The sequence below is a fragment of the Lithobates pipiens genome, unplaced genomic scaffold, assembly GCF_037356315.1.
Source record: "Lithobates pipiens isolate NorthernLeopardFrog02 unplaced genomic scaffold, aLitPip1_a1.2 Scaffold_22, whole genome shotgun sequence".
NCBI classification, from domain to species: Eukaryota; Metazoa; Chordata; class Amphibia; order Anura; family Ranidae; genus Lithobates; species Lithobates pipiens.
Genome location: NW_027507784.1, coordinates 39,760,018 through 39,780,566, shown reverse-complemented (window position 1 = coordinate 39,780,566; position 20,549 = coordinate 39,760,018). Strand labels below are relative to the sequence as shown.

Here is a 20,549-nt window from a genome sequence, read left to right as displayed (position 1 = left end):
TGGGAAGGGGCGCTTTATTCACCGCTCCAAAAGCGCTGCAAAGAAGCTGCTTGCAGGACTTTTTTTGACGCCCTGCCAGCGCAGCGCCTTGGTGTGAAAGCACTCGGGCGTTTACATTGGGATTGCAGTTGCAGCTTCTTTCAGGCGTATTGTTTAACGCTGAAGCGCCTGAAAAACGCCCCAGTATGAAAGGGATCTTGGTGTGAAAGCACTCAGGCTTTTACATTGGGATTGCAGTTGCGGCTTCTTTCAGGCGTATTTTTTAACACTAAAGCGCATGAAAAACGCCTGAAAAACGCCCAAGTGTGAAAGGGGTCTTACAGAAAATCAGAGATCCTGGCTTTGCAGATATTACAATATGTATAGGTCTAAGTTGGCGAATTGCATCAAAACAATCAAATACCGCATAATATGCGATGCGAACCACGGATTCCTGTTTGATGCAAACCATTGCTAGAAATATATAATATAATGGTTTAATTCAGAATCTATAGGGTTACCATGTGGTCACATGTTATGTATCTGGATCTGAGCACAGACATATCTTGCTTTTCTTTGATTATTATTATTATATTCTTTTATTTATAAATACAAAGTATGTTTTCCTTCCTCAGCCCCGGACTCTGCATTGAGTATAACAATGGACCATGTTGATGAATGGATTAGACCAGCTCTGCGTGTTCTCTGATTGGTGAACTTTGACCCGTGGCGGTGGTTGTTTTGCTGGCTGGGGGCCCAGAGTGGCTCCTGATATAGAAACTCCCAGTGCTGACCTTATAGAGAGGAGACCCCGGAACCAGATCCCACAGGAGGGGGAGGGGAGAGGAGGACTATCACTGACTGCACCACTGAGAGAGGGAATCATGGAGTAAAGCAAAGTTCACAGAGAAGAAAACAACAGAACCGTTCTTTATTCCTCCATCCAGAAAACCTGCCATGGAAGCCAAGTAAGCGAGAACCAGACGATATATAAAGATAGCGCTGAGCTGGCGCACGGGTTAAAGTGTAGCTAAAGGCAAAGCTTTTTTATACCATAAATATCTTTCCGCAAGGAAAGCGGCTTGCTAAAATAATGGTATAAGTAGTTCTACTTGAATCAAAATGTAGATTGCAGCACTAGGAGTGAGACTGTAGCTTCCACACCAAAAAAAAAAAAACTTGACTTCAGGAAAAAAAAAATATGCAACTTCTTCTATGTGATTATTGCAGCCAGGGCTCAGACAGTCCTTCTGAAGGGAGAACCACCATCACCAGGAGCTTCATGTGACAACTCACCAGTAGGGACCAGTTCAGGAATGTCTGTGAAAGCTGTCAAAGCCAGCAGCCAATCCGAGGCGGAGGAGGCATTCTTCGCTGCATAGCCGAAAATATGCAAGGCTGCCTATGATTGGCTGTCGGCTTTGACAGCTTTCCCTGGCGGCATAGGTCAGGCAGGTTCGGACTTGTATCCAAACATGCTTGAGCTCATCCCTACGACAAAGTAATGATGAGTTCAGACATGTATAGATCCTAGTCTGAACCTGCCTGAGCAATACTGCTGGGAGGTTGTTACTGCAGACCAGGGCTGGAACAAGGTGTGGGCAGGAGGGGGCAGCTGCCCTGGGCACTGTGATAGCCGCCCTGGGCACTGTGGGTGGGTAGGAGGGGGCGGCCGCCCTGGGCACTGTGATAGCCACTCTGGGCACTGTGGGTGGGTAGGAGGGGCGGCCGCCCTGGGCACTTTGATAGCCATCCTGGGCACTGTGGTATGATGTGAGATTGGAGGTGCCACAAGGAGATTAGGGGGGGGGGAATTTGTCAAAGGGGAAATTTGAAGGGCTGCAGGGGGTAAATTCTAGGAGGGAAACTGAACACATATTAATTACACGGGTTCTGTGACTGATTAAGGTGGTAATTAAACTCGGTGTCCTATCTGCATTAAATTAGCCTCAGAACTTGTGTAATTTAACCACTTGCCGACCAGCTGCTGTCATTATACTGCGGCAGGTCTGCATGATCCGGCGAACCGTCGTAGCTATACATCGGTCCACTTAAGCGGGATAGGAGGCACAGCGGGGGGTGCCGATGCTCGTGGCCGATGGTCACAATGACCGCCGGCCACGAGCAATCGCAGGCACGAGAGGTAGAACAGGGATGTGTGTGTGTGTGTGTGTGTGTGTGTGTGTGTGTGTGTGTGTGTGTGTGTGTGTGTGTGTGTGTAAACACAAAAATCCCTGTAATGTGAGGAGAGGCATAAAATGGGCTAACTTGTGGTTTTTTTTTTTTTTATTCAATAAACAGTTTAAAAAAAAAGTGTTTGAAAAATCGCTGCACAAATACCGTGTTACATACAAAGTTGCAACAACCGCCATTTTATTCCCTAGAGTCTCTGCAAAAAAAATAAATAAATAAATAAAACTATATAATGTTTGGGGGTTCTGAGTTTCTAGAAAAAAAAAAGTTTTTTACATGTAGGAGTGAAGTGGCAGAATTGGCCCGGATGGGAAGTGGTTAATTCTTCCTATGTGCAGCTTTTATTGGCAGGTTTTCCAAATGTAATGGTCCGGCCCTCCCAAAGTTGTATAATTCTAAACCTGACGTGCTTTGTGTGTTCCAGCGCACCATCCTGCGACTTGTACGTGTCGGCCATGCTGCTGAGTGCCGCAGGGGACGCTCTGGGCTACAGGAACCAGCTGTGGGAATACTGCAAATCTGGAGCCCAAATCCACAGGGAGCTGACAGATCTGGGGGGGCTGCCGAAAATAACCGCGTCTCTACCGGACTGGCCGGTCAGCGATGACACCGTGCTCCACTTAGCAACCGCCGAGAGCCTGGCCACAGGTGGGGGAAGGATTGTATTATTCAGATACATGCTGAGCCACTGAAAATGCGGTTGCACCTGTCCTCCTGTACAGGGCCCTGGCCAGCAGGGGGGCCCCAGGAGGAATCAGATGTGGGCAGGAGAGGGGGGGCATTGGTTCAGTAGGGAACAAATTCAGGAACCAATCCCCTCTCTCCCTACAACTGCTGACATCCGTCTTCTCCTCCTCCTCCCTCCCGCCAGCTTTTAGCTGCTGAAAAGAAAGATACATACAGGATATTGGTTCCTTTAATTGAACCCCCATGCACCGATCACCTTCCCTTCGGTAAAAGATGTCATATTTAGCCCCCGTTTACACCAGAGCAACTTGTCATGCGCTTTGACCTGTCAAAGCGCATGACAAGTCGCACCCTATTGTCCGCAGTGGCACTGTTCAATTTGGTGCAAAGCCGACTTTGCGGTGTCGCATTGATTTGAAAAAGTAGTAGCATTACTTTTGGTGACTTTTGGGTGCGACTTGTATAGACATCTGTGCATGAAGCAGCACGGATGTCTTCCAAGTCGCACTGAAATGCGGCTTTGAAGCTGTGTGATTTCAGATGAAGTTGCACGATTTTAAAGCAGCATTTAATGTGAGGGTTTACTGGCCCCTTCCATTTGTGAACACCAATGAGTGAGACGTCTGGGGTCTGTTTAGACCCCGGATATTTTACCAAAGCCTTCCATTCCCAAACAGCATTGTAAAAAAAAAAAAAAAAAAAAAAAAAAAAAAATGTAATTCTTCTTCTTTTTTTTTTTTTTTTTTTTTATAATTTGGGGGGCGCTCTGTCAGGTAGGCTGAACGGGGCCCCTTCTAACGTCAGCCCTAACACCTACATCTGCCGGTACCATCGCCTACAATACCAAATTCGAAGCATGAAATACTACACTTTCCCACTGGGCAGGATTTTGCTGTAATAAAGACCGCTCACTGCTGCTCTCTCTCCTTGTGCAGGATGGCTGGTCTGGTCTCCGCCCCCCCTCCTTAGCTTGTAGTGGGGGGGGCCTGCCAAGTCCCTCCCACAGCTCTGCTCTCTACACCAAAGTTTCTCAACTCCAGTCCTCAAGGCGCCCCAACGGGGACCCCAGAAGACGGTGTTCGGGACCACACTGTGCAAAATGATCAGAGTCCCATTCTGTTCTAAAAGGTTTTTTTTTTTTAAATAAATTTATACTGTGCAAAATCAGCTGCACAGTGGAGGTAAGTATAGGTTTGTTATTAAAAAAAATCTATAAATCACTTTAAATTGGCCTCAGAATCTGTGTAATTTAAGGGGATGAGGTGGCAACTGGAGGGAGTGGGAGGTTCAAAGGTTATCTAGGGGGATTTGTGTTGGGAGGGGGGAGAAGATGTGTACCAGGAGGGGAAATAATAGGGGTAGGGCATTTGTGCTAGGAGAGATAATTTTTGTTTTTGGATGGGGGGGTGCATTTTAGCTGGGGGGGAGATTTGGGGAATGGGGGGAGCAAAGATTTATGCTGAGAGGGGGGATTTCAGCAGGGGGTGGATTTGTACTGGGAGGAGAGGGGATTTATGCTTGGAGTGCAAGCATGCAGATTAGTGCTCAGTGTTTTTGTGGGGGGGGGGGGGGGGATTTTGCTCACACATATTCTCATAAATCTTGGGGAGGGGGGACCGGTTGGCATGTTTGCCCCAGGCTCTAGATGACTTGTCCTGGCACTGCTGCCGACCGCCAACAGCGGCCAAGGAATTCCCGATCACTGTTGCCCGTGACTCTAGCAATTAATGTTTCTAGCTACAAATCATTGGTGATCATTGATTATCTATGTGATATCAGCTCAGCGAATGACTCTGAACAACATTTCATTTCAGGAACCCTCGTTCTGCATTCACTCATCTGGCTTAGCGACATAGTCACTGCGATCTTTGCTTCTGCATAAGGGCCGGGTGCTGTGCTGTGATCAGGAAGCTATGTACAGCACTCTTTTCTGGCCCCTCCCACCAGCCATTATCTGCTAGACATGGGCAATTTGTTTAGTTCGGAATTCGTTTTTTAACGAATTTTGAAAAATTTGTTCATTCCCGAAATTTCTGTATTTTCCAAAATTACGAATTCGTAATTCGAACATTTGAAAATCCGGAAATTCAAAATTTTTCTGAATTTTCCAAATTTTCTAATTTCCAAAAAAAGCAAAAAAATGAATAAAACAAAAACCATCTTTTTTTTTTTTTTTATTTATTTTTTTGTCAGTGCACATGTCTATTATCTGCCTGCATTGCAAATGATGTATGCAATAAAAATGGAAAGGTTATTTTTTTCTAAAAAAGTCATTAGCATGTTAGCATAGAAAAGACACACATAAAAAGAGATAAAGATGCTGCACACCCCAAATGATATATAATAGGAAAGTTTCCCTAAGGGTTTTTTTTTTTTTTTTTAGCAGCGAGGTAAATTAATGGTAGGTAAATTGGAAAAATGTATTCTTTATTTAAAAAGAATTGGCATACAATAATTCCATGATAGTTAGAATTGATGAGCTCTAAAGGGGGGTATACCCAGAAGTGCAAATGTAGCAAACGCAAAAGTGTACATAACATTATATGACAAAATGTCTAATGTATGACACATGCTGACGCGTTTCGACCTGTTTCATAGGGGTCTTAGCATGTTGATTGGTGGGGAGGGGGTCAGGGAAGGCTACATATGAGCAGATTAAACTTCAGCTTTAACCACTTCCCGCCCAAGGTACATCATATGACCTCCTGGACTTTGAAGGGGGGATATCTGAATGATGGGTGCAGTTGCAGGCATCATCCAGATGGTCCCCAGTCATCTCTATGACCCTCGGAGGCCGGGGCGCGACATTAAGACGTCACACCCGGACCGGTTGGAAGTAAACAAAGCCGAGGACGCAGATGGAAAGGCGGACAGTTGTTTTTTTTTTTTTTTTGTTTTTTTTTTTTTTTATCTCAGCCTTTCCAGTCTGGAGGAGAGATGTGGGGTCTTATAGACCCCACATCTCTCCATAAAGAGGACCTGTCACGCACTATTCCTATTACTATCCCTATTAAAGAGAGATTTACATTCCTTGTAGTAGGAATAAAAGTGATCAAAACACATTTTTTTTTAAAGAGAAAGTGTAAAACTAAAACTAAAATAAAGAATGAAAACAAAAAATAATAAATACATTTGAAGAGCCCCTGTCCTCGTGCACAGAAGCGAACGCATACGTAAGTCGCGCCCACCTATGTAAACGGCGCTCAAATCACACATTTGAATTTGCTGTGTGTGTTAGAGCAAAAGCAACAATTCCTGCACTAGATCTCCTCTGTAACTCCATACAGGTAACCTGTTAAAAGAAAAAATTAAAGCATAGCATATGGAGATTTTTAAGTACCGAAGTTTGGCGCCATTCCACGAGCGTGCGCAATTTGAAAGCGTGACAGGTTGGATTCTTATTTACTCGACGTAACATGATCTTTCACAGTATACAAAACAATTGGGCTAACTTTAGTGTTTTTATTTTTTTTTTCTTTGTTTTGTTTTTTAATTCATGAAACTGTTTATATGAAAAAAAAAAAGTGTTCGAAAAATCGCTGCGCAAATACCGTGTTACATAAAAAGTTGCCACGGCCGCCATTTTATTCCCTAGAGTCTCTGCTAAAAAAAAAAAAAAAAAAAAAAACCTATATAATGTTTGGGGGTTCAGAGTAATTTTCTAGAAAAAAAAACGATGGTTTTTGCATGTAGGAGCGAAGTGGCAGAATTGGCCCGGATGGGAAGTGGTTACTTCTTCCTATGTGCAGCTTTTTATTGGCAGGTTTTCTTTGAAAGCCCAAATGTAATGGTCCGGCCCTCCCAAAGTTGTATAATTCTAAACCTGACGTGCTTTGTGTGTTCCAGCGCACCGTCCTGCGACTTGTACGTGTCGGCCATGCTGCTGAGTGCCGCAGGGGACGCTCTGGGCTACAGGAACCAGCTGTGGGAATTCTGCAAATCCGGAGCCCAAATCCACAGGGAGCTGACAGATCTGGGGGGGCTGCCGAAAATAACCGCGTCTCTACCGGACTGGCCGGTCAGCGATGACACCGTGCTCCACTTAGCAACCGCCGAGAGCCTGGCCACAGGTGGGGGAAGGATTGTATTATTCAGATACATGCTGAACCGCTGAAAAGGGGGTTGCACCTGTCCTCCTGTACAGGGCCCTGGCCAGCAGGGGGGGGGCTCAGGAGGAATCAGATGTGGGCAGGAGAGGGGGGGGGCATTGGTTCAGTAGGGAACAAATTCAGGAACCAATTCCCTGTATGTCTCTCCCTACAACTGCTGACATCCGTCTTCTCCTCCTCTCCCTCCCGCCAGCTTTTAGCTGCTGAAAAGAAAGATACATACAGGATATTGGTTCCTTTTAATTGAACCCCCATGCACCGATCACCTTCTCTGTGCATCATCCTCTTCCCCCTGTGTACACCCCATCCTCCCCTCCCCTGCACCGATCACCCTCTCTGTGCAACATCCTCTTCCCCCTGTGTACACCCCATCCTCCCCTCCCCTGCACCGATCACCCTCTCTGTGCAACATCCTCTTCCCCCCTGTGTACACCCCATCCTCCCCTCCCCTGCACCGATCACCCTCTCTGTGCAACATCCTCTTCCCTCTGTGTGCACCCCATCCTCCCCCCTGCACCGATCATCCTCTCTGTGCACCATCTTCGCCCCCTGTGTGTGCCCCACCCTCCCCCCTGCACCGATCACGCTCTCTGTGCACCATCCTTGCCCCGCTGTGTACAGCCCACCCTTCCCCCTTCACCGATCACCCTCTCTGTGCACCATCCTCTTCCTCATGTGTGCACCCCACCCTCCCCCCTGCACCGATCACACTCGCTGTGCACCATCCTTGCCTTGCTGTGTGCACCCCCCCTGCACCGATCACCCTCTCTGTGCGCTCTACACTCCCCTCCACACCGATCACCCTCTCTGTCCACTCTCCTCTTCCCCCTGTGTGCACCCCACCCTCTCCCCTGCTCTCCAGCATTGCTGGCTTCCCTCCTCACCTGCCGGCAGATGCAGGCAAACAGGGCAGGGGGATCTTTTCAGGATGGAGAGCGGGGAAAGGGGTCGGTAAAAGATGTCATATTTAGCCCCCGTTCACACCGGATCAACTTGTCATGAGATTTGACCTGTCAAATCGCATGACAAGTCGCACCCTACTGTCGGCAGTGGCACTGTTTAAAGTGGTGCGAGGCTGACTTTGCGGTGTCTCATTGATTTTAAAAAAGTAGTAGCATTACTTTTGGTGACATTTGGGTGCGACTTGCATAGACATTTGTGCATGAAGCATCACGAATGTCTTCCAAGTCGCACTGAAATGCCATTTTAAAGCTGCATTTAATGTGAACGAGGGGCTTACTGGCCCCTTCCATTTGTGAACACCAATGAGTGAGACATCAGGGGTCTGTTTAGACCCCGGATATTTCACCAGAGCCTTCCATTCCCAAACAGCATTGTGAAAAAACCTTTTTACAATTATTACTTTTTTTTTGTTTGTTTTTTATAATTGGGGAGGGGCAGCGCCCTGTCAGGTAGGCTGAATGGGGCCCCTTTATTTCTAACAGCCCTAACACCTACATCTACCGGTACCATCGCCTACAATACCAAATCAGATGCATGAAATACTACACTTTCCCACTGGGCAGGATTTTCCTGTAATAAAGACCACTCACTGCTGCTCTCTCTCCTTGTGCAGGATGACTGGTCTGGTCTTCGCCCCCCTCCTGTAGTTTTCTGTAGACGGCTTGTAGTGGGTGGGGCCTGCCAAGTCCCTCCCACAGCTCTGCTCTCTACACCAGCGTTTCTCAACTCCAGTCCTCAAGGCGCCCCAACAGGTCATGTTTTCAGGATTTCCCTCAGATGAAACGGCTGCGGTAATTTACTAAGGCAGTGAAACTGATCAAATCACCTGTGCAAAATAATGGGAAGCCAAAACCATGACCTGTCGGGGTGCCTTGAGGACTGGTAGTTGAGGAACGCTGCTCTACACATGTACAGCACAGTGATGTCACGCCTACTTTTACAAAATAATACCTGGGTCTGCAAAGACAATTGGTGCACCCAAAGTCCATTTATATTGTTTAATCCTTTTAAAGATTTTTTTTGTGCCCAACTTTAATCTTACGCTAATCATACATTATACAATTTTTTATTTTATTTAATTTCCTTTAGATTTACCTTCAACTATGTAGTATAAGGGCCTGTCTAATTGCATACAAACTGGAAGCGATTAGGTCTGACCTCCTATTACCGTATATACTCGAGTATAGGCCGACCCGAATATAAGCCGAGGCCCCCAATTTACCCCCAAAAAAACTGGCAAACTTATTGACTCGTGTATAAGCCGAGGGTGAGACATGCCTGTCCATCCCTGTGTGTGTGTCCGTCCATCCCTGTGTGTCCGTCCATCCCTGTGTGTCCGTCCATCCCTGTGTGTCCGTCCATCCCTGTGTGTCCGTCCATCCCTGTGTGTCCGTCCATCCATCCCTGTGTGTGTGTGTGTCCATCCATCCATCCCTGTGTGTGTGTGTCTCCATCCATCCATCCATCCATCCCTGTGTGTGTGTGTCTCCATCCATCCATCCATCCATCCCTGTGTGTGTGTGTCTCCATCCATCCATCCATCCCTGTGTGTGTCTCCATCCATGTGTGTGTGTGTGTGTGTGTGTGTGTGTGTGTGTGTCCAGCCTACCTTTGTCCCGAGCCTCCGTCCCGTGCCTTGCCTCCTTGCCTCCGTCCCGTGCCTTGCCTCCTTGCATCCGTCCCGTGTCGTGCCTTGCCTTGCCTTGCCCCCGTCCCGTCCCGTCCCGTGCCGTCCCGTGCCCTCTTCGTCGGCGGCCATTGTAAAGTTCAAAAGCTGCGCCGCCGCCTTCGCCTGTGATAGGCGGAACACTGAATTTCCCAGCAGCCTGTGTTCCGCCTATCACAGACGTCGTATCATCCTCGTCCATAGTACGAGGATGATACGATGTCCGTGATAGGCGGAACACAGGCTGCTGGGAAATTCAGTGTTCCGCCTATCACAGGCGAAGGCGGAGCCGGAGGCGCGGCTTTTGAATAGAATGGCCGCTGTCTGTCTGCTCGACACGCTGATCGAGCGGGCAGACAGCGATGACTCGAGTATAAGCCGAGGGGGGCACTTTCAGCCTCAAAAAAGAGGCTGAAAATCTCGGCTTATACTCGAGTATATACGGTATATGGCTTTGGTAAATCTAAAGGAAAATTGTGCAAGAAAACTGTATAATGTATGGCCAGCCTTGGGGATCTTTCACATGGGCAGCAATCGGAAGCCCCGAGTCGCATTTTTACCCCTTCCAGCTGCCCACCAGTATTCTATCACTACAACCTGACAGGATTGTATACATGCTGCGGCCGTGGTATTTTAAAAGCCGGTCATAAACCTTATGAAACTCGGCTGGTTCAGCAGCGACCGGCCATGTATGGGTAAGCTGATTGTACGCAGGTTGATCGATCAACTTGGGTGCAAGCAGTATGTTGGATTTACATAGTTACATAGTTGGTCAGGTTGAAAAAAGACACAAGTCCATCCAGTTCAACATTAAAAACAAATAAATAAAATAAAACATAATCGTACAATTGAATATACCCAATTTTATACCCACAGTTGATCCAGAGGAAGGCAAAAAAAAAACCCCAGCAGAGCATGCTCCAGTTTGCTACAGCAGGGGAAAAAAATCCTTCCTGATCCCCCAAGAGGCAATCGGATTTTCCCCGGATCAACTTTACCTATAAATGTTAGTACCCAGTTATATTATGTACATTTAGGAAAGTATCCAGGCCTTTCTTAAAGCAATCTACTGAGCTGGCCAGAACCACCTCTGGAGGGAGTCTATTCCACATTTTCACAGCTCTTACTGTGAAGAAACCTTTCCGTACTTGAAGATGAAATCTCTTTTCCTCTTTTAACATGTAATGTTTTGATTGATCAACTTGGGTGCAACCAGTATGTGGGATTTACCACGTAATGTTGTAGCCGTTAGCAATAATTGCTGTGCCCCCCCCCCCCCCCACCTTTTCATCAGGAGGACAGAATAGATCATTGAGAGGGATTCCCCCATCTACACTGTGTTGATGGAGGGGGGGGATCTAACGATTTTCCACGGGTTGCAATAAAGATCGCACCATCTATGGTCGGCTTAACTCGGCTGCAGTGTTTGAACAGGCGGCATTGTCTGTCAAACTCACAGATTACAATCCAATGGAGCCACACTGCAACTTCGAGGCAAACGCTTGGTTTGCAGTTGTGGCATGGTCCTGCAATTAAAAAATGTGATGTTTGACAATTTAAAAAAATAAAAAAGGAAATAAAAAAAAGCATCAGGAGGCGGCAGTTGCGCCTCCTGAACACCTCTCGTCCGCTGCTGTAACTCCCTCTGAAAAGTGATTCACCACAAATGGCTTTTCAGAGGGCAGTAAGCATTACAGAAAGAACACTAAAAATAGAAGGGAGAGATACAACAGGGTGTTTGGTTAAAGTAGTTGTAGAACAGAAGCAGTAGAAGATGGGATATCCTATGGTGGGCTGAGTATTTGTGGATAAAATAACAAAGGGTGTGAAGGTGGGGAGTGACTGGTGGCATGGAGAAAGGAGTTCCAGAGTAGGAAGCAGCACAGGAGAAGTTCTTTTTTTTAGCTTTAGATAAAATGGGAAAGGGTTAGGGTTTTTATTGGTGTGCCCCTGTTGGGGAGGTTTGGTTGGTTCTTGGCTGGAGCTGGGCATTAGATTGCATTAATTCCAGGCTGTAGGTTGAACAGACCGAATCCACCACTAGAGACCGTATTCATGTATAAATGACTCTGCGATTCTCAGTCTGCTTTTTTTTTTTTCCAAAATGTTTATTGCAGGGAAGCTGGATGAGGACTTGTATCATGAGCTCGCTAAGAGATACGTGTCTGCCATGTCTGATATGGAGGGGAGGAAGCCTGGACCCACCAGTATTCTGGGTAAGTTGTCACCTCCTGGCCAAGACTCCGTCTCCCACAAAATCTCCATCTGGTCCTATAGACTGAAGCCTTACGCCAAATCCAACATGTCCTGCACTGACAAATCAGAATCCAGTGGCAGGCAGTATACATGGCATTTTGCTCAGAGAGCTATTCCCAAATCTTGTATAAGGTGCCAAATATCCCTGATCTACGGCACAGGATCTCAGCGTTGTATTATATTGGAACCCAAATTCTTTCTTTATTTTCTTAACCCCTAGTAAAGTACAACTTTTCACCAGATCATATATTCATCAGGCTGGGTTCACCCCTTTTAGCTCAATGCGTTTTTTTATCGAAATTGGTGGAAGCTCATCGGCAAGCGCCATACCGCATGATGTTATGTCATAATGCACGTGAGCGCATAATGCATGGCATGATATGTGTTCACAATCAATACAATCGGCATTGCAGCACACATTGTAAACATGGATCAATTCGTGTCAATACGTGTTCTGATACATTGTCTGCCTATTGATTTCAGTAGGTAGGAATCCAGCATTGGAATTTGAGGACTCTAAAGTAATGATGAAATATTTGATCAGAGATAGTATGACTAGAAAAAGTTCAAATTTTCTTATCAATTATACTAGTGAAAAAGCTAGTTTCTTCAAAATAGAAAACTTAAAAAAAAAAAAAAAAAAAAAAAAATATATATATATATATATGTATGTTGGCTGATGTTCGGACAATGCCACCATGGCCATACCAGATCTATCCTCCATCATCTTCAATTGTACAACTCACTAAAAAGGAAGTGATGAATACAACATATAAAATATCCTTACAAAGAAGAAAACCATCCGTATGAAACTTCTCACATGGGTGAAATGGAATGTCTATATTCAAAAAAACAAAAAAAAAACATGGCTACTTAAAAAAATTTTTTAAAACCGAACCAGCCCCTTCAAAACGTCTTCTATGACGAAACGCATCAGTTCAGAGCCTGTGCTATTAGGTTTTGTTTGTACATTTTGTTTGTTCACTCACTCTTTGTTTTTATCAAGCTTTTGTTTTGTATTGCTTAAAATCGACAGCGGCATAACACATACGGTATGTATATGTGTGTTGTCCGTGTGTCCGTGTGTGTGTGTGTGTGTGTGTGTGTGTGTGTGTGTGTGTGTGTGTGTGTGTGTGTGTATATATATATATATATATATATATATATATATATATATATATATATATAATGTGTGTGTGTGTGTGTGTGTGTGTATGTAAATATATGTGTGTGTGTATATATGTATAATAATTATATTATATTAAAAATAAAATTGTCTGCATCTTCTGACTTCACTCCATTATTTTAAGGGGTTAGTCCAGACAAGGGATATTTTGGTCATTGGAGGATCTTGATGGGCTTAAATCATTTATGCTCCAACAGTGAGCTCTACCGGTCATATTTTCCAATTCCACTCCTGTCCACCTGGAAGTTTTTGGGATTCTGGGTCCTCTTCATTCTCAATATAAAATTTTAAAAAATCCAGCAGGGATGGTGGGAACCCTTCATTATGGGCACAGCAGGTGTATAGGCCCAGGAACTCAGCACAAGGATGGTGGGAACGCCTCATAAAGGGCACAGCAGGTGTACAGACCCGGGAACTCAGCACAGGGATGGTGGGAACCCCTCATAATGGGAATAACAGGTGTACAGACCCAGGAACTCGGCACAGGGATGGTGGGAACTCCTCATTATGGGCACAGCAGCTATGCAGGCCTGGGAGATAGAAGAGACTTTCATGTGGTTTAACTCTCCAGTATCTTTGAAACAATAAGAAAACTATTTTGGGTGGACTAATCCTTTTAACACTTATATCCTTGTTCAGGGACCTCCCAGTTGCGTCCCGGGGAACCTGGAGGATACTGCATCCCATTTAACCCTTCTGCGACCGGATGTGGAGCAGCGATGAGAGCCATGTGTATAGGACTCAGGTCAGTATTAATACTGCGTTACGTGATGTTAATAGTAACAAACTCCTTATGAATGGTCACAAATGACTATATGCAGAGGAGTCTGGATATCTCAAAGCATTGATGGGGGTCATAGGTAATATCCGCAAGTCAAGCAGCTTTGAAATGATGAAGGTCATTGGCCTTCACGGTAGCCACCTTCCCTCTTATCCTAGAGCTGCTCCTTCAGGGTATCCTCCTTCCTTCTTCTTCTAGAGATGCTCCTGCGGTGTAGGCATCTTCTCTCTTCTTCTAGAGAGGTTCTCTCGGTGTAGCCACCTTCCCTCTTCTAGAAATTCTCTCTCTGGGTAGCCACTTTCCCTCTTCTAGAAATGCTCCCTCTGGGTATCCACCTTTCCTCATCTTCCAGAGAGAGTCCCTATAAATAGTCATCTTCTTTTTCTAGAAATGCTCCCTCTGGGTAGCCGCCTACTCTCTTCTTCATGGTCCCTATTACTAGCCACCTTCCGTATTCTTCTGGAGATGCTCCCTCTGGGATTTGACCTTACTGTTTCTTGTAGAGAATGCTCCCTATGGATGGACATCTCCCATCAAAGCAACTTGAGTTCCTTAAGCTATTGGCTACTAGCCTGAACGTAGTCCCAACGTAACGAAATAACGTCATCACGTTCTGAACGATCGGATTTTCCGACAACCTTGTCCGACCGTGTGAATGCAACAGTTTCGGACAAAATCCGTCGGACAAAATCCAACGGATTTGGTTGTCGGAATGTCCGACCGTGTGTACAAGGGCTTAGAGGGCAGAGACTTATGTAGATGTAATAAATAGTCTTCCTGAATCCATGAAAGTTTTCAAAACCTTTACATTTTTGTGACTGCCGGGACAGGTTGGCTGTCTTTGTGATGTTGCTAAAAAAACTATTAAAGCATTTTTGGAGTATCCCTTTGGCTTGGTGCTCCTCTTGTATTTTTACACTTGGATTTATTTCCTTGGTACCCACTGGAGGGGGATCCTTGTTATATGTGAGCAGTCAAGCTGGAGCAATGATTGAATTTGTGTATCTCCATCACTCCTAACAAATAAGTACTGGAAGTCTCAGCACCACTTGAATATGTTTCTCTGATGTGTGTAGTGCTGGTGTACTATATGCTATACATATTATTTGGAGTATATTCTTTTCCCAGATTTCCCCGACCATCAGAGCTGCCTCTCCTGGTTGCTATCAGTGTGGAGAGCGGAAAAATGACTCACAACCACCCCACAGGTTGGTCATATTTCAGGATCAAGATGGCTCCAGTTGTGTCTTCAGTTATCATGTACCATACAATTATAAATTGTATTTATACTTTCTGCATTCGTACAGATTTTGTATTTATAATACACTTTCGGTGGTGTCACATGGTCAATCTTGGTGGATTTCCTACATTTAGATGTGGCCTATAAGGGGGTACATTTTAGGGCACAGAACTCAGACAGAATATGGATATTTTGCAATGGCCAGCCAGTTCATTCACCCCATCCACAGATAGATACTCTGGTATCTCCATACATTTATCTTTGTCTCTCTCTTTTCTCTTGCAGGGTACCTTGGATCTCTGGCATCGGCCCTCTTTACAGCTCTGGCGGTACAGAGGGTCCCCCTGGAATTATGGGGGTTGCGTTTGTCAGAGGCTCTTCCTGTTGCTCTGGAGTATATCCGCTCCACAGGGAAGGATGTGGAGTGCCACGTGGAAGTGTGGGATTACTTTAGGGAAAGCTGGGAGAGGTAAGGGAGTGTAAATGATGCTTGTGGTAGTCAGCTGGGAGAGGTAAGGGAATGCAGATACAGTAAAACCTTGGACTGCAAGCATAATTCGTTCCAGAAACATGCTTGTAATTCAAAGCACTTGTATATCAAAGCAAATTTCCCCATAATAAATAATAGAAACTCAGATGATTCGTTCCACAACCATTTATTCATAGGTCTTTCCGTTTATAGTCAAAATAAAAAGATTATAGCAATGTGATGGCGAACCTTGGCACCCCAGAGGTTTTGGAACTACATTTCCCATGATGCTCGCCTACACTGCAGAGTGCATGAGCCTCATGGGAAATGTAGTTCCAAAACATCTGGGGTGCCAAGGTTCACCATCACTGTAATAGGTTGTGTAACTATAAAATGTCCATCCACAAATGGAAGCCTCCACAAGGGGATTAGAAGCAAAATCCAGCAAGAGCTACAGAGTATAAACGAGAAGAGAGGAGCCTCTAGGTGTAGCAATATGGTTACATTTAATGAAGGTACAACATTTATCATCTCACAAGGTTGATGATTAAAACAGACACATCTAAGTATGCAGGCATCCGAGGTAAAGATGTCCACATAGACCGTTCCGGGCACCGCTGGCTCTCACCGCTGTCAGTCTGCAATCATGACCGGGAAGACTACCCTGCAGTATTGCGATCTGAAAGAGAGGCTTGAAGCACTCGTGGAGCGCAGCGTGGAAGGGGTAACATTGACGGCGGTGTGGAGGACGGTCTATGTGGACAACTTTAACCAGATGACTGCATACTTAGATGTGCCTGTTTTAAACATCAACCATGTGAGTTGCTAAATGCTGTACCTTCATTAAATATAACCATATTGCTACACTAAGCCCTTGTACACACGGTCGGACATTCCGACAACCAAATCCGTCGGATTTTGTCCGAAACTGTTGCATACACACCAGTCGGACAAAGTTGTCAGAAAATCCGATCGTACTTAACGTGATGACATTATTTTGTTAGGACAGGACTACGTTCAGGCTAGTAGCCAATAGCTTTGGTGTAGGAATTTGATCTGAGCATGCGTGGCACTTTGTCCGATCCGAATTCTCTACACGTGATCGGACAAAGTCCGATCGGATCATGTTGTCCGAAAATTTTATAGCCCAGCTGGAAAACTTGGTACGTCGGATACTCAGACGGAAACCATCCGATGGAGCCCACACACTGTCGGATTATCCGACAACATGGTCCGATCGGACATTGTCCATCGGAATGTCCGACCGTGTGTACAAGGGCTTAGAGGTGCCTCTCTTCTCTTTTATACGCAGTTGTGACGTGATGCTACTTGTATATCAAGTAAAAATTTATTTAAACATTTTTGCTTGTCTTGCAAAACACTCTCAAACCAAGTTGCTCTCAAACCAAGGTTTTACTGTAATGCTAGAAGTGAGGGAGTGTGCATGATGCTGGTCAGATGGGAGAGATGAGGGAGTGTGGATCCGGTGCTATCGGGATCTTGGTGTATGGCGCCCATATCCTGACCTTCCTGCATTTAAGGCCCCTTGTGCATTCTACGCTTCCTTGCCCATGGCACTTTGTGAGTATGTTATTTGCACTCTTTTTAATAGAATAATAAAAAAAATAAAAAATAAAAATAAAAAAGGTCATTGGGTAAAGCATTAGATCTGCACGCATTTTATTTATTTAATTGACGATGTCATTACAGTGCGGTTATCACAATTGTGTTTTCTCATTAGGTACCTGTCAGAGAGGGGTCTATCTCAGGGTACTGGACCAGCTGTGTTTCCACCCCTGTATGGTCCTGAAGAGAGGGACAAGGAGTACGCTCGCTGGTGTTTGGATGACTGGGCGGGAAGGAGTGGCCATGATGCTCCAATGATCGCATACGATGCTCTGTTGGGGGCAGGGGACTCATGGGAGGAGCTATGTAGCCGCTCTATGTTCCATGGAGGTGAGCCAATCCAATCCTATTATTAAAAAAATACATAAGCAGGCTCTGCTTCCTACTTAGTAATGATAATTACTGGTACGTTTTTGAAGACTTTGGTTTTTGGTGCATGAGTTTGTGGTCGCATTATCGCCGATCCTTCACGCCCTGAAAACTTTATAAAGGGATGCCGAGGCAGATGGCAAAGCATTTATGGTTATTTGTGGACACACTATTCGGTGTACTCTCATGTTTTGACGTTTTTTTTCATTTCTTGCACTTTCAGGTGACAGTGACTCCACAGGCGTGATCGCCGGCTGTTGCTGGGGGGCTCTGTATGGACTGTCTGGGGTACCGAAGGGGAATTACAGTGAGTTGGAGTACAGAGAACGACTGGAAAATGCAGCTAGATCACTGCACAAGCTGGCCTGGCCTGGACACTGAGCGTGGAAGAACCGCTCCTCTCTCAAGTTAGCCTATTGATGCCTATCCTGATAGAGGCCTGACCTCAGCCTTACGATGGCCTAGAATCAATGTCCATCCAATTAAACACCCATTTATAGACTAATCTGTTATTAAACCATAAACCCACCCAAATGGGACACCCCAGTGATGGCTGAAGTCTAGTAGGTTGGGTCACCCACAGGGTTCTTCTATCTTGTGAAGACTCCACACCCTAATTTATTCTTCTGTTTCTACTCATTGTGTAGTTTTGGTTGTTCTGAATCTTGTCCCATGTCTCCATAATATAAAATCCAACAGGAAGGACAAGACTACTTGTAATGACCATGGATAACATGCAGCAACACAAATTCATCTTCTTTTCCCAGAATGTGAAAGCTCTGAGTTGATCTAGTTGAAGCTTACACAGGACTAAGTATGGTCTGTTCCCCCACATGTGACAATATTGGGCCAATCACAAGCACTCTCCCATGAGTGGAAAGTGATTGAGCCCAATGCTTCTCAGATGTACAAGTATTTTCTTACCTCATGTCAGGTGAAGAGAACGGTGAGGGACTGAATGATAGGTGAGTTTGCGCCGCTAGGAGGGAGGCATTAAAATGTTTCTCCAGATAAAAGCAAATATTCACTTTCTGTTATATCCCTTCGAAATGACCTGTTGGTGAAGGGCCGACAATGCAGAGGCCATTTCAGTGGTGGCCAGAAAGTGTTGTCAGCCCTTCCCCAAAAGTCTAAAGCACAACTGGAAACTGGCAGGATCAACAGGTCACTTCAAAGGGATATGAAAGGAGGTGAAACATGGCCATTGCTGTCATTAATGTTAAATGTAATATACTAGACTGGTATGCCCTGTACACACAGTCGGACATTCCGACAGATTTTGGCCAAAACTTGTGTTGCATACACACAGTCGGACAAAGTTGTCGGAAAATCCGATCCTTCAGAACAAGGTAACGTAAATCACGTATGACGGGACTATAAAGAGACCAGTAGCCAATAGCTTTCGTCTCGTAATTTATTCTGAGCATACGTGGCACTTTGTCCGTCAAAATACTCTACACACAATTGGAAAAAGTCCGATCGGATTTGTCGGAAAATATTAGATCCAGCTCTCAAACTTTTTCCGTCGGAAATTCAGACGGAAAAAGTACGATAGAGCCCACACACGCGATCGGATTTTCCGACAACAAAAATCGTTCAGGTTACTTCTCTACTACTATGTCTTGCAGCCTGACTCTTAATAACTCAACTGTATGAATACTTGTAAATGTGTTCTGTACCATACTATGTTCCGGTCTTGATGTATGTAGAACAACTGTATTCTGAGCTACTGTACTGTCTATAATTGTTTGACAATAAAGCACTCCTGTTGTTTAAAAAAAAAAAAATCGTTCAGACTTTTTCCGTCTGAATTTCCAACCGTGTGTATGGGGCAGTAGTCTCCAAACTGTGGCCCAAGGGCTGAATGTGGCCCTTTTGCTAGCCCTTATCTGGCCCCTGGGGCATTATATCACTGACACCAATGATGGAGCATTCTTCCTTCCACAGACACCAACGATGGAATTATTTCTCCCACTGACAATGGCGATTTGGCACCCTTCCTCCCACAACCAACCACGAAGGGTCCCTATTCCTCCCATTGATAGCAACGATGGGGCATTGGTTACATCCACTCCCACTGGACAAAGTCTAGCCCTCCTAAAGTCTGAAGAACAATAAACTGACCCTTTGTTTGGAAAGATTAGAGACTCCTTCGTTGTGTGCTGCCCAATCATGTCTGTTTCTTTGGATGCACATGTGCACAAGCTCCGACAGTTACGGCTAACCCCTACAGCTCCTCATGCTTTTACAAGCAGCTGAGGGATGCAAGTCTATTGCAATACTATTCCTGCAGTAGATCACACCTTCCTCAACATTAGCCCCCGAAAGTCCAAAACCACCACCCAGAGAGAGAAAGCAATATTAGCCAAAGGGTCAGCAGTCATGCAACCATAGATAAAAAACAAAACAAACAAACATTGAAATAAAAGGTATCTACATAGCAATTTTTATATATTGACTCAAGAGACTGACGAATCAGTGCAGGAGGTCCCATTTCCGCTGTTTGTTATATGTGGCCTTTCTATCAAATTTAAAGAGAACCTGTTGCTTTTCCCTGCATTGGTTTGTTCAGGTTTGCTATACATTGCTAGGCATAACTGTACAGATGTCAATTGTCAAGGAGTATTTGAGGATCAGAGACCCACAGCGGGAGATCATTAGTAAACCCGAGGCTCTGTATAGGGGTGCAATACATTATTTCCAATGAGAAGGAACAGATTATAACACACATTGTAGCCATGGACAGTATTACTTTTACTCTATAAAATCTTTAACACTTCTGATTTATTTTTCTTTGTAGAAATAAAAGGAACTTTACCACCTTTTTAGATGTCCAGGTCATGGAGATGATGAACAGATGACAGATCTTCCCACTGGAAACAGAGGACAGATTTTGGTTTCCAAATAGAACATGAATTGCTACAAAACGGTTTATTAGTGACACACACACACACACACAATGCACTGTGACTGAGACAGCAGTAAATCCAATGCCGCGTACACACGATGGGACTTTCCAGCAGAC

At 45.1% G+C, this 20,549-nt stretch overlaps 1 protein-coding gene across 2 annotated transcripts; it reads left to right on the top strand.

Annotated features, from left to right (window-relative positions):
- Positions 1–755: 755 nt before the first annotated feature.
- On the top strand, positions 756–20,348 carry LOC143923624 (ADP-ribosylhydrolase ARH1-like). Of its 2 annotated transcripts, none has more exons than XM_077447422.1 (8): positions 756–947; positions 6,706–6,929; positions 11,715–11,813; positions 13,679–13,784; positions 14,949–15,028; positions 15,346–15,529; positions 17,271–17,485; positions 17,748–20,348. In XM_077447422.1, exons 1-8 carry the CDS (start codon positions 937–939, stop codon positions 17,903–17,905), a joined length of 1,077 nt encoding a protein of 358 aa, XP_077303548.1. In that variant the 5' UTR covers positions 756–936; the 3' UTR covers positions 17,906–20,348. The 2 variants fall into 2 exon arrangements, with proteins under 2 accessions (XP_077303548.1, XP_077303549.1); XM_077447423.1 differs by lacking the exon at positions 756–947 and adding an exon at positions 2,677–2,820.
- Positions 20,349–20,549: the final 201 nt, after the last annotated feature.

Coding starts and splice junctions, on each gene's coding strand:
- LOC143923624 (XM_077447422.1), top strand. Junction 13,785..14,948: donor GCCATGTGTATAGGACTCAG/GTCAGTATTAAT, acceptor TTCTTTTCCCAG/ATTTCCCCGACCATCAGAGC. Junction 15,530..17,270: donor TTTAGGGAAAGCTGGGAGAG/GTAAGGGAGTGT, acceptor TTTTCTCATTAG/GTACCTGTCAGAGAGGGGTC.